Source organism: Typha angustifolia, chromosome 11, assembly GCF_048772165.1.
Source record: "Typha angustifolia cultivar Huaian chromosome 11, ASM4877216v1, whole genome shotgun sequence".
Taxonomy (NCBI): Eukaryota; Viridiplantae; Streptophyta; class Magnoliopsida; order Poales; family Typhaceae; genus Typha; species Typha angustifolia.
The window spans coordinates 14,505,297-14,519,435 of NC_133249.1; the positions used below are offsets into that span (position 1 = coordinate 14,505,297).

Sequence of the window (14,139 nt, forward strand, 5' to 3'; positions counted from 1 at the left end):
AGAAAAGATCCAACTATGCATCATCACTACATTGCATTGAAAGTAAATCCAACTAATGGGACGTGTACCAACCGTAACTGCAAACCCGATGACGGACACACAATACACCACCATGTCTAATATATTGTATATATTTTACATTACAATTTGGCTGCTCGCAGAGTAAAAATATCTGGGCACTGAAGCTATTGATCGAAAGATTTACAGAGGGTTAAAAACATGGCAGCCCTCATCCAGATGCTGCTGCTGCTGCTTCCGGTGAAGTAGGAGGGGGGATGAGGGTTAATAAAAAAAGAAGGGGGGAATCACCTGTGCAACACCTGGAGAGATACGCCCTTCAGCTAACTAACTTGGGTTCTTCTAAATTCTGTCACCTAGCAGGAGTATCTGATGCCTGATTGTTACTTAAAGCTGGATTCGATGGGATAGGTGGGTGAGTTCCGTTGTCCTGAGGAGGCGCTGACCCCCATTTTGTTTCCACGTCTGATGGCTCCACGACATAAACCGCACCATCGCTCATCCCCAATGCTATCTGGTTGGGCTCTGATGGGTGCGCCGCCACTACCGTAGGACAAACTGTTCCACCACTGGTATAAACAAGGGAATGAACAAGAGGTTTCATCAGATTCCATAAGAACAATAAGCTAAATTAAAGTAAAAAAATTATAAGGTACACGAGTCGATAAGAGAATGTATTGAAGATAGTGATCATGAGCTTTTTGTGAAATAAACCTCTTCTATTCACTCTAAATAAGAGAGAACAAGTATAACTTTTATGACAAAAAAGATGCTGCTAAAAATGCATGACCATCATATTCCTGATACCTGGAGATAGCAGGGGATATATAGGCAGAAAGTGCAATTCTGCACCGAAGCCTCAGGCTTTCTGCTTCAAAAACTCCGACAGCACCATCACAGAATCCAGCATACACTAGCATACCATCACACGAGTAGATGGCACTTGATATTGGTGCAGGAAGAGCATCTCTAGGGGACCACTGCACCGCAGAAAATGTTAGCAGGATCATATAGTGCACATTAAGATGAGACAAAAGAAATTGGCAATAACTCCCAACAAAAGAGTGTCTTTGAAGGATTAACAGGAAAGACTTGGCCATCCAACTAAAGTGAAAGAAAACCACAAAAAACATTTAAAACTATGTAACCATATAGGAAGAATTCAGTAAAAGTGAACAGGCAAATCCCAAAGAGAAACATTCAAATGCAAATGCTTTAAGAGGAAGGACTAACCGATCGCAGGCATTCAAGTTTACTATCATAGATGGCTAGTTGGCTTTCGTGAACAACCAAGAGATGAGCTTGATCATTATGAAATTGAACTCTTGTTTCCCCTGCTAATGGAGCTGTACGACCAGCAGGTGCTTGGATGAACCGTGACTTCTTCTTTTCCCATCCGTCAATACTCCATACACACAACTGCAGTTTTAGTCCCATTAGATGAGCAGAAATCAACCAGAAATGCATTCTTTAATGGAGAAGATGGATGGTAAAAGCGTATAGCCCAGCTGACTGAAGTGGTAGGAACATAGAAAACTATTCATCCTTGATGTAAAAGTCCAAACAGTAAATAAAATAAGAACTAACAGTACATGTGAATTCTCTGTCTATAGAAATTTAGAAAGAAAAATGAACAATAGATCTTCTTAATCTACATACCTGAGCATCAGCACCTGAAGATACTAGAACATTTAAAGTCTGCGAGAAAGCAAGACCAGTAATCTTTTTCTGGTGACCTTTCAGCTTGCTTTTAACCTGCAAGCGGACAATCAATGTACATCTCAATAGACAATAAAGGTAAATATATATGAAGTAATATGATCCACATAATGAGAGCCAATAGCATCAGCAGTTATTTCCAACTTATTATTCTATGATTTGAAAGATCAAAATTATTCCCTCAAACTGAGTAATGACATAACCCTGAGATATACAGCAACATATTCTGGATATTAATTTGTCACAGTTGGAGGGAAAGGAGAGACAATAAGGGATGCTTAGAGTTATTTCAGCTAAGAAGATTATCCTCCAATAACTAATGTCATAAAGTTTATCGAACTAAACAAAAGCCTAACTTGATTTCCAAAGGATACTCATGGGATGGTTTTCTTTCTGTGAAATATAAACAACAAGCTCACCTCGTCAACCCGGACATTGTATATTTGAATTGTTGAATCCTCCATCCCTATAGCTATAATATTGTTGTCTTGAGGGTGGAAAGCAAGAAAGGTAGCAGCTGGTGGGGGTGACATGAAAGTTGTCATAACCTATTAGATGTTGCATCAATTAGATTCGAAACACAGAAAGAAGCACAATCTGATTAAAAGTGTGTATATGGTGTTGGTATTAATTAACATAACTTATAATAGCATTCTCAACAGCATAATGGAAAAATGCATACCTTGAATGTCATCATATTGAACAAAGAAACCTTCCCGCCAGATGCGGACATAACATAAGAATCATTCTTTGACAGAGCAATACATGCAGTTGCTTCTTCTGGGTTGCCATCACTAGTGTCATTGGTCATGAGAATTCCATTTGATGGTTGCCACAGCTGAGGAACAATAGAAGCGGTTGACTGAAAAAACAGATGAAATAGGCCATCAGGAAACAGGAAAAGAAGAAAAACAATGAGAACTTCTATTTACAGTACAATTAGAAATGCTAACCTTGCCAGATGGATTACGTTCAGTACGCTGCCATTTCCACAGTTTATGGATAGCATTGGAGCCTAGGGACAATACAGCAAACCCAGAGTTTGTATACAGTAACCGAACAACCTAAGAAAGACAATTATAAGGATGCTGAATCAGTTCAAGAGAGAACAAGGTACTCTATGAGCTAGCATGAAGCCAAAATTTTCTGAAAGATTAATTATTTATTTGGGGGGAGAAAAACCCAAATGCTGATATAGACACTATACCTTGTTTGCTGTTGTCACGGATTCTGGCAAACGCAAGGCTTTGAGATGACCGGCATCAACAATGTCAGCCAACTTCCATGTTTTGATCTTGTCAGAATCATCCAATATCCTCGGTTTAACATCCGCTGTCCTGCTACTCTCCATAGCAGTCTGCAATTTTCATTTTTCTTTGATAAATTACAATGTCTAGTTAAAACAAAGTAGCCAAAGAGACAGGCCGCTTCCAACTCACCAGGCTACTCATTGACACTGCTGGCAAAATCCGATCAGGCCTCTCAGAAGTGACTGGTAGAGGGCTAGAAGCATTTGAAGCAGCACCCAATGCATTAACAATAGGTGGCTGCATAAATCAGGAAACATACAAATTTAAAGTTGAACATATTATATTTAAGATAAGAGAAAAAACATCGTAGAGATAATGAAACTAAAGTTTAGTAACTAGTGCCTAAAAACTTCTACAAGAAATATCACTCAATAAAATCTATGAACATAAAATTAGGATATAACCTTGCACTCATATAGGAAATTCCTTACATGGAATCATGAAAGGATTAGTTTAGTGAACCACTACGAGTTGTGCATCAGCTGTGAGTCAGGCATCAAGGAGCCTGGCAATTTAAATGCATCTCAACAATTTTATGTATGAATTTGTTTGACAAAGGCAAAGAAGGAAAAAAGAAGGGCGTTTCTCATGTCAACAGAGACCTTCATAATGCACAAGGTGCAGACTGTGTGCAAGATCAACCCATCATTAATTAAGTAGAATCACCAACCTGACTAAAAGAGGATGAATGCTATATGAAAGTTGCAAATTCAGCCCAAATTTTTTAAGTACAACATAGAGCAGTAAAATATTATTGGGATCAGTAAAATGTCATTGGAGAGTCTATGTCTTAAAATTATATACATTTTGAACTCACCTTGGTGTTAACCTGTTGTGAAGGGCCGCGAGACCCCTCGAACGATCTGCTTTCCAGCATCCTTACTAAACGCTGCCCATCAGTATTTGCTAGTATTTTGATCCCGTTATCGTTTGTTGTAACCGCAAGTAATGAACCCTCTCTGTTAAATCTTAGGCGAGGACTTGCCTACAATGCGGAATCAAGAAGAGTAATTTAAGATGAATTCAGCTGGCAAAGATGAAAACATAATAAAGTTTGCTACTAACAGGTAATCCACCGTCACCATCCGCAGTTGTAAGTATGTTTGTATTATCCATATCCCAAAACTTAATCATAAATTCATCTCCAGCAGCTAAGAAATGGTTCCTGGTTGTGTCAAATTGGACAACACCTAATGAGCGCTTTCTAAAGCCAGAGTAAGTCCTTTTAACAGATCCTTCAGCCTCATTCCACTCAACTAAGTGTGAATCGCCATCTTTACTAGTGCCACATGAAAAAAGCCTGCAAACAGATGAAATTATGAATTATCTGGTGCAGTAGAATTGGAGGACATCCACTGAAACTGTAAAAGAAGTGAAGAGGAAGCAAATGCTATTGGGATAAAAAAAAAAAGGTACAACCTCATGATGAAAGTTTCACTTTTAATCCATAAATTTCTCTAAATTGATTAACAGTTATGTTACTATGAAAGAGGCAACATTAACCTTGTTCCATCTGCACTATAGGCCATTGTAGTGCACCAGTGCCCAGGAGCATCATAGTCAACTCTGGATCCCAAACAATCATAAAGCCATGCTTTAATTTTCCCATCAATAGCAGTAGAGAAGATAAACTGCAGATATATTATAGAGCAATAATTAGAGAAATTTCAGAAACAAAAGGTAACTATTTTGAAGTCCCTAAATAATTTGACAATCTTAGGAACTGAAATACAATAAAACAACACAATTCACACTCCCATACTAGAAACACAAGACTTCTAGGTTTTTCCAATAATTCCAAGAGTTAATGCTTGACATTGATGGCAAATGATGAGACCAGAATAAAGAGATGAACATAATCTCATTCAATATGCAAGAAATGAAAATGATCACAACAAAAAAATAAATCAGAACATCAGGAGGAAAGAAAGGAACCTGGATAGACTCTTTAGAGTGAGGGCAAACAGAATATACTGGAGCTTCATGGCCTTCAAACATGTACTGCTTCTGGCCTGTTGTAGCATCCCACACCTGTCATTCTCATAATAAACATGAGTCATTTTTTTCCGGACGTTCCCTTTCTTAAATTCAAGACATCATCTTCATACTGACCTTAATTGTCTTGTCATCACCGCACGTAATGACGGACAAACTCTTGTTGGGATGGGAGAAGGCTATATCATTGACACCACCTACATGAGCATCAATCTAAACAAAAATGACAAGTCAGAGACCTACATGTAGCTTCTCAGAAAATATAAGTATCTTGTAATACCTCTAATTGGTGTCTCAATTCTCCATTTGGTATAAAAGCATACGTCTGGACAATATGCTTTGAGAATGCAACACCTATCAAGACAGCAAAAAGATAACAATCAGGTAATTCTGCAAAGAGCAAAAGTCAAACAATACATAATACTTGTGAAAGTCGCCAACAGGGGAAATAAAACATACATCAACAAGACATCATCAAATATAGTAGCACGATTATTGTAGTTATACCTAAAATAGATCCATCAGGACTCCACAAACATCGATTGACAGATATTGTTGCATCTTTCATTAATGAAGCCTGCAAACATTAGATTAGATAACAGAAAGCAAAGTGTACGTATTCATAAGTTTAAAGATAAGAAAGATCGCAGAGCATGAATATCACTAGTCATGAGCACTTAAGATTAATGTGCATCTTGTAGTATTTACCTGTAAGGGCAACGAACAAGATCCAATATCCCAGACTTTGAACGGTTTGTGTGCAATTCTCTCCCGGGAACCAACTTCCCATATTCCAATATCTCCAACATTTGTTCCCACTAGAGTGCAAAACCAACGTCATATAAATGCAAATAACATCTACAGTAATATAGGGATTCTGATTAAAGTTAAGAGCTACCTAGAAGAATTGTTTGCTGCACCGGATGGAAATCCAAGCTCATGACATTAGACCCTTGATTGAGGGTGCGGACCACTGTTTTCGGAAGATCATCTTGAGAGTAAATATTTGAGGGATGAGATGCACCAGAGAAAGGCACCTGAAATCACATTTTTTTTTAATCTAGAGTTATTATCTGAAAATGTCGTAAGATAAGGTCAGAACAAGAAAGGAGAATATTGCAATATTTGGGTGTGTATCCTTTTTCACACCTCATCCAACTGTCCAACACGCATTCTCTTCATCAGGAGCTCAGAATCTGCACTTTGATAATCAATGCCTGGAGCACTGGTAGGAGTTCTTGGGTGCTTCAAAAATGCAGCTGTAGAAATATCCACAGTTAGTTAAGAAGAATAGAGTATGAAAATTCTTCTCCCACTTTTTCAGGAAAGATTTTAAAAAAGTTTCACCTGTGCTCGGAGGCTGCACCAGACCTGCCGGTCCTTGTGCCACGGCAGCATGCGGTAAGGATGGATTAGCATTTGTCATCCAGCCTATAGCACTTGGAGATGGAGAAACAACTGGTTGGAATGGCTGCATCAGGACACATTATCACATCAACTTACAATGGTGAATGATAAAACAGTTACAAGTGTCGGAGTTATGTGAAAAACTTACACTATGGGCACCGATTGGAGGAAATCCCCCAGATTTAGGGATAGGCCCTACAAGAGGACCATTGGCGGGAGGAGGAGCACGCGCTCCATTAGCAGGGCCAGGAGCAGCACACGAATGATCAGTAAAAAGCGTCTTGATATCAGGATTGGGTCGTGGATTCTTGCAAAGCTGATGCTGCCAGTTAAGACTTAAAAAAAATGCAGCTTTCAATTAAAATATTGAAGTGCTATCAACAAGAACTAAATGAAGCAACAGAATATGTCGTATAAAATGTTATTACAGCTACTAAAAATATTCCTATTAAAATGAAATAAAATTCATTTACAATCAATACTGCCATTAAGAATCTGCATAAGTCACCAATATAGACCTGATAAAAGTCTCTGAAGCAAAGAGATGAAACCATGTGCATTGTTTGTTCCACAATTAGTATAGCTACCAGCCTATCAGTGTACCAATAAAGTGTGATAGTAGATACGTTATGGAATTTATCCAAATTTCATATAAAAAGGACAGAGCATGCCCATTTATCCCCTAATCATTAGCATCTAAAATCACCAAGGAAAAAAAAAAAAAAAAGGAATAGTAAATCATAAAGATACTATACCTCTGGTTGATCAATGTACGCAGTCTTGAAGCTTTAAAGGGAGGAAAAGTTAGCTTGTCACGAAACAAAGGATTAGCTTCAATTAGCTTCTTAAGTTCCATGAGCATTATATTTCGGGCCGACTTTGTGTCCCCATATTTTGAGAGTTGTTCATTCTGCCTGCACAGATAAGGATACAGGAATAAGACACCCATCCAAACTATCAAAACAAGGATCTTTAATAGGTCAAAATAATACAGCCCAGATACCTAAAATTCTCCAGGGTAAGCAACTGAGTTATCTCCTTGAAGAGTTCTTCATTGAAAGAAGCAAACACCTTGAGATCCTTCACAAGTATCTCAACAGCTTTTGCCCGGTCATGCCTGAAATACACATTGATTCAAAAACACAAGAAAACTGCAAAAGAGACAAATCGAATAATTCTAATTGGAAACTGATTTCCCACCTATCAAGTGCTTCAAGATACTTCTGCTTTCTTATCTCAAAGAAAATTTTCATGGAGTACCGATTATCTTCGACCTTTGTGAACCCACCAAGGTAACGCTCAACTTCGTCCCATTCACCTGCTTGGACTTGATCCTCAAAATACTTCATATTGAAGTAAAAGCCCGACTCCTGCTCCAGCCTAAATTCCAAGCCAACAGCAGTCTAAGAACCAACTTGAATGTTTTAATTAACATGGTACAAGCATAGAGGGGAACTTACTTATGGACAGTATCCTTGAATTTCTCCTCATCCAAGAATTGCAGAATTAGGAAAACCAGTTCCCTACTCAACGACGACATACTTCCGGAAATGCCTAAACGCTCCAGTGCAAAGATCTAATATCTAAATGGGGAAAGACAAAAAAAAAGGAAGGCAGGAGAACTTCCAAACCACGGAAAGCTCTCTCCTTTACCTTCTACCAAAGAAATTTCACTACTTTCCAAAACTTTATCCACTCAACCAAGATCTTTCAGAAAAATCCTTTGTTCCACTACCTACACTTACAAAGATACTTTGTACAATTTGAGCCCAACGCCTTAAAACAGAGAGAACATCTCCACTGCACTTAGAAATCTGTGATTTTTCCCTCAAAACCAGAAGAGCACATAAAGAATTTAATTATCCCAGCTCAATCCGAGAAAAACCTGAAGTTACCACAACTTAGACAGGGTACAACAACCACGGCCTCACGAGAAACCCTAGAAAATCCCCGAACTGCACCTCCGCACCAAAATCCACACAAATAGCGCAAGATAAGGGGAGAAATCCCTACCAACCCGCCGTTAAAGCAGAGAAAAAGCTCGTCCCAGTGATCTTCATCATAACCAAACCAAACAAAGCTTTCCTTTACCAAATACACCCGAGAGAGACCCCGATCTAGAGCTCGAGATCTCAAGCGGTCAACCGAAAGGGAGAAATCGGTAGCCGGAAAACGAATCAAGCCCACGGTCGGCTTGCGTCTCCTTCCTCGTGAACCCTAGGGTTTCGAGAAGACCTTTCTGCACTTCTATTCTCTCTCTCTCTCTCTCTCTCTCTCTCTCCTCTGCTACCGTTTGGTTCTAACTCCTTTATATAGCCTCTTCAACTCACGCTTCGATCCACTCTTTCTTCTCGCCTACTACCTTTTATAGTCACCAAACCCTGACGGTGTGGTCGCAGAAGTGAACTATCACTTGCCCCCACTTTTTCGTTAGATTTACAGTGTTGCCACTCACGTCACGTTTGTCTTACGCGTACGGCCAAACTATGGGCATTCTCGTCAAAATGGCCAAACCGCTCGTCACGTCTCCCGGGGGACAAAACGGGAAAGCTCGCTTGGTGTCGGTTTCGAGGAAGCTCGTAGGGGTAGAAACGTCACTTCACTTTAAGGGTAAAGAGACTGAAAGGCATATCTGCGGTCCTCGGAGTCTTAAAACTTTCGAGGCCATTTCGGTAATTCTCCATCTACCAGTATCCCTCGCACCACGTCATCCATCCTCGTACATACTTACTTCGTTTTACCCATTTTAGAGCCAAATTATCGAACTGCCCAAATGATAAAGGCACCCTATCTTTTACGGAGTACGCTGCTTTTGCCAGAAGGATTAATGCGGAACAGCGGTACACTTTGCTAATATGAGCGTGCATGTAGCAACCATTTTCTTTTTGGGTCAATTCAGCCCCTAGTGGCCCATAACTCAGTCTGTCTGCTTTCTCGTAATGCGCAGTAGCTGTTGCGTCTAAAGAGATGATAAGTGGACGCACTTATCGAACTCCATAAGACGATCTGCGTATTGGATAGGTGCACCTCCCATTTCCCAATTTAAATTGGTCTCGGAATAAAAGCGTACGGCGTTACTCAGAGCCACGAACACGCAACTGCTGCGCGCCCACAACTCAAATGTCGACACGTTCTCCATGATTGACGGTTGTCACGTGATGCTGTTGTCTGCACGTGCGTGGCGTGGAAAGCGATTCCCATTGCCCGCCTCTCCCCCTTCCAAAATTTTCCCACTTTCCGGTCCTGTCCCTGATATTTTTGACCTTCCAAAATTCCAATACAGTGCTTCAAATCTTCCCATAATTACGGATCCATCCTTTCCTCTTTGGTGAATAGGGAGGGAGGAGGGGATTCCGTCGCTTTTCCTTCCGGTGGGAACTCAATCGGGGTGATTTTGAAGAACAACCGTGTGATTAGGAGCCGATCTGCTGCAGGGTAGACCGCAGCGAAGACCGGAGGCAATCCAACTCACAACCGCTCTAGATAAAGAAACTAATATAGCAATTCGAAATAGTAATCTTCATCGCACTTCTTTGGAATATTATATAGTCTGTGGGCGTTTAGATACAAGGTGGTAAAGATAGCGAGGGCAAAATCACTCGCAGTGGGAGATAGCGATGGGTATTAGATGTAAGGGCGTGCCACGTGTGCTATTGGTCCCACGTCCGTCCCGAGAGCCGGATCGGATGATTTAAGCGGTGCATAAATGATGATGGTACGACGAAGGAGGAACTCATCGGGGTTAAAGAAAAGGGACATGATAGTCTTTAAGGAGAAAGCGAGGGGGTAGTAGAGGAGAGGGAGGTAAAAGTACTAGCAGGCGAATCAAATCAGCGGTCCGTACGGGCATGGAGCTTTGAACAGAATGACGCAACTGCCCCTGACTCGTCCTGTCTCTTATAATTATTTTTTTATTTAAAAAAAAAAGTTAGGTTGGGAGAAAAGAGCAAAGTATCACGTGGACCGAGAATGAGGACGGTACTATCACGGGATGTAAGACGAGTATATCGCGATAGATTCTGGCGAAACGATATAAAAGGGAAGAATGTGGTTGGGCGAGATGTTACCTGGATATATATGTCAACTTCTCTTCTCGTGGGCAGGCTAGCTTTTCCCTTTTTTTTTAATTTTATTTTATCATTTAAGAGTCTTAGATAAAATCATATAAAAACACTTCAAATCTATCCAAATTCTAATTAATATATATATATATATATATTACTCTAAATCAAACTAAATGTCTTTACCTTCTTCTATTCTCCCTCCTACTGCTCTCTACTTAGCCTTTACTTCATCTTACCATATATACTAAGCTCAACCATCAATTTCAAGTTTTCCAATCCAGAGTGTAACCTGGAGACTCATACTACTAGACCTATCTAATCCCAAACCTTTTATCTTATGAGACGTAACCGAACTCGAACACTAATTCCGCGTGTTAAAAATCTAATCTCAAAAACCATTCCCACACTTCACGTTACTGTGACTGGTCTCCACAGAAATACTTCCAAAAAAGAAGAAGAAGAAAAAAAGAGAGTCTATGAATGAATTTAATGCTCTCTTACTTATTACCTCCTATTATTGACGATATATATATAAATAGCTTGAACTCGTGACCACTGCATAAAGTGGGCATCTAATTGTACCGACTACGATTGCGACAAAAACCCAACGGTCACATCCTTCTCATCGCAAGAATAATTCAAAGTTGTTTCCTATCACTCAAATTCTTCCATAATTCGCCTCATATTAATTCGTTAAACATCACATCCATCTAATCTAAATTCCAACTAATTGTCAGCGGACCAATAAGTCTATGAGCTTTGTGTTTAACTTTCTTCTCTTTCTCCCTCTAAAACTCCCACGCCTTCATTAATTATTTTTATTTTTTTAAAATTAAATTTAAATAAATATTAAAAAAATAAAAAGATATTTAATTACCGAACCAATTCAGTATGAATTCCTAACTCAAAGCGACGGAGAGATGATCACTTCGCTTGATATGAAACTCAACCAAGAAGCTAGGTTGGAATAAATTTATTTTAGGGTCTTTGATAGATCAAAGTAATGTTAATTAGTCTTATAAATTAAGCAACATTAAAGGCAACCCATGTTAGATCTATTGTTCTATGTTCAAGTTCTACAACATATATATATTATCAAGTGGAAAATTAAAAAGAAAATTAGGTTGGTGAACAGGAAATAAAAAAAGTTAAGTAAATGACAAGCGGATGATTAATCTATCAAGCATTATATTGGTATACATAATTATTATCACCATTAGTAAAGGAATTGTGCTTTAATAGGTTAACATAAAGGTTACCATTACCATAACAGTTGTGTGCAATTAAAGAAAGGAATCTCTCATCATAGATTTTAGCATCAATTTTATAAAGTACTTGTCTAAGAATAATTAGGTCACCTTTTCAATTTATTGGACAAATAGGTTAAGCTCTAAACTATCCAGATATATAAGTTCTTTTCCATCCACTCTCTTCTCATCAATATTTTTATATTAGCAAATTACATACTAAGATCATCTTGATAAGTTTAGTGTGGATTTAAATTTATAATCTCTATTATAATTATTTATAAAAAAAATTATTTTTATCTCTTTATAAAAGATAAAGTTGTAGAGCATTAGATAAACTTTCTAAAGTAATACCGGATAAATCTCATTCGACTTATTATCTTGAGATCTAACCGTTCAAATCCTGTGATATTGGATTCGTTGGAAAGCTCTTTTCAAGGACAATAATATATCTAAAATTCGCAGATCTCCTTAGAAGTTATGATACTTTATTGAGTCCAAAATCGTTACGGATCAAATTATTTATTAAAAATTATTTTTATCTCTATGTGGTATTTGATAAATTTGATAAAAGACAAAGTCTAATGACGTCATAAGCTGAAAATTAATTAAAAGAAATAGTTTAAGCCGAAGCGAGACGGCTATAACTATCAATTGATCAAAAACTTGGTTGTACTTTCCATCGCCCACAGAGATCTAATCAATCGCCCAAACAAAGAAGAAACAAAACCAAAAAAATAAATTAAATAAATAATTAAAAAAAAAACAATGTGCATTCCACGTGTCGGATGACAGAGAATATTTCTTATTTAAAAAAAAAGGGAAAAAAAAAGGTGGAGGGAGACAAAGACAGGAGTGAGACTTACGTAAGCAGAGATTGTCGGGAAAAATATCGTACGTTATCTCGTGTACGAAGACGAGAAGATAAACGAGGAGAGAACTCGTGATCTTCTTCTTCTTCTCCTCCTTTTTTTTTTAAATTTAATTTAAATACAAAAAGAAAAAGGAGGGAAAAATATTCATCATCATGTGTACGTGGGATATTGAGGAGGGGGATGGCGACCGTAGTTTTGTCCGCACTCCCATTTGCTGTGCTTCTGCTGATCCACAGCCTTTCTCCCTTTAGTTCGCTGTTTACTATAAAAAGAGCGATGCCAGTGCCACTGCCTGGCATCGCATCTTTGGACTTTCCCTCAATAGCAGTACAACTGCTATAGGGAACCAACATTCTACCACCGGATTTAACAGGGGTTTAATTTATTTTAACTAAATTATCCTCCCAGTATTCTAAAATGCCCTCGGAATGATTTGATTTCTCTCTTAATTTTATATTGATTTAATAGAAGTGGGATTATTTATACTTAGAGAGCAAACTTGTAACAGGAGTGGTAAAATGTATTAAACTTATTCTCTGTTATTTTACTTTGCACTTTGTGTTTAATTTTGATTTAAATTCAAATAGTTGCAAGTGATTGCGTGTAAATTGAAACCAACCCCGTATAAAATGTGTGTGTGTGAAATTAAAAGATCCCATCTTTAATTTTGGTGTCTGCATCAAGGGGGGGAAATTACTTGTGTACCCCTATCGTTTGACATGGAGAACATTCTGGAGCACACCTGGGTAATGTCTCAGGCTCTGCTTTCCGATATGGTCTTTTTGGGGGGTTTTCCATTTAAAGGAGGGATAGGGGTAGTTTGGTACTTTGCCGTGTTGATGTTAAGTGAGCTAAAGAGACCTTTTCTATTATCTTAGTCAAAGAACAGTTCCCCTCTTAAAATGGAAACCTTCTTGAATCTGGTACCAGATAAAGACCCCCCCCCAAAACCCTAAACTCAATTAGACCCACTTCGATCTTTTGACAATTCAACTTCTCCTTTTCTTTTAATAGTTTAAGGGGCACGTTATCCAACAGTCATCGGAGTTGGCCGGCAAGGCTAGTCCTTTTCGATAATTAGGTTAGACAATTAGATCAATCCTCCAACCAAAAAGACCCTCACGAGGCACTCTGCTTCTGAAATAATTTTTTTTATTTAATCAGAAGATCCCGAGTTCAATCTTGTGTAGGTGTTGTCTAAGAGAAAACTACATTTTACCCCGTTTTGATTAGGTTTAAATTTATTTTACTCATTTATAGTATCATTTTACTTCTTTATGAATATATTCAAACCGAAATCGTTATTTTTCCATCATATTTGACTAATCTGCATGTCGAATTTGATGATACTCATTAAAAATTTTAAAAAAAAATTAAATTTTAGGCCTAACCACATAAAATAAAATGTAATTCTTCCAAAACTTGATCCGTGGGCGATTGATTTGATCTGTTTATAGCTCAAATTTCTACAGAAATGATTGAATTTGATATTACCTCAAACCCA

At 38.2% G+C, this 14,139-nt stretch overlaps 1 protein-coding gene across 1 annotated transcript; it reads right to left on the minus strand.

The window, feature by feature from the left end:
• Window positions 1-94: 94 nt before the first annotated feature.
• Window positions 95-8,774, minus strand: LOC140771364 (protein TOPLESS-RELATED PROTEIN 2-like). Its single transcript, XM_073112873.1, has 25 exons — window positions 7,910-8,774; window positions 7,650-7,829; window positions 7,453-7,566; window positions 7,205-7,363; window positions 6,598-6,784; window positions 6,390-6,513; window positions 6,192-6,301; window positions 5,941-6,079; window positions 5,751-5,860; window positions 5,550-5,619; window positions 5,323-5,396; window positions 5,160-5,255; window positions 4,983-5,078; window positions 4,551-4,678; window positions 4,113-4,347; window positions 3,865-4,032; window positions 3,177-3,284; window positions 2,945-3,094; window positions 2,691-2,801; window positions 2,420-2,599; window positions 2,157-2,285; window positions 1,678-1,773; window positions 1,252-1,437; window positions 826-998; window positions 95-587 (listed from the first exon to the last, which is right to left on the minus strand). Exons 1-25 carry the CDS (start codon window positions 7,987-7,989, stop codon window positions 371-373), a joined length of 3,420 nt encoding a protein of 1,139 aa, XP_072968974.1. The 5' UTR covers window positions 7,990-8,774; the 3' UTR covers window positions 95-370.
• Window positions 8,775-14,139: the final 5,365 nt, after the last annotated feature.

Bases quoted from the DNA above. Each gene is read 5' to 3' on its own strand.
- LOC140771364 (XM_073112873.1), bottom strand. From the start codon at position 7,989: ATGTCGTCGTTGAGTAGGGAACTGGTTTTCCTAATTCTGCAATTCTTG. The intron at 5,256-5,322 runs GTATTACAAGAT...ATTTTTGTTTAG, and splicing joins AATTGAGACACCAATTAGAG to ATTGATGCTCATGTAGGTGG. The intron at 4,348-4,550 runs GTTAATGTTGCC...ATCTGTTTGCAG, and splicing joins TATAGTGCAGATGGAACAAG to GCTTTTTTCATGTGGCACTA.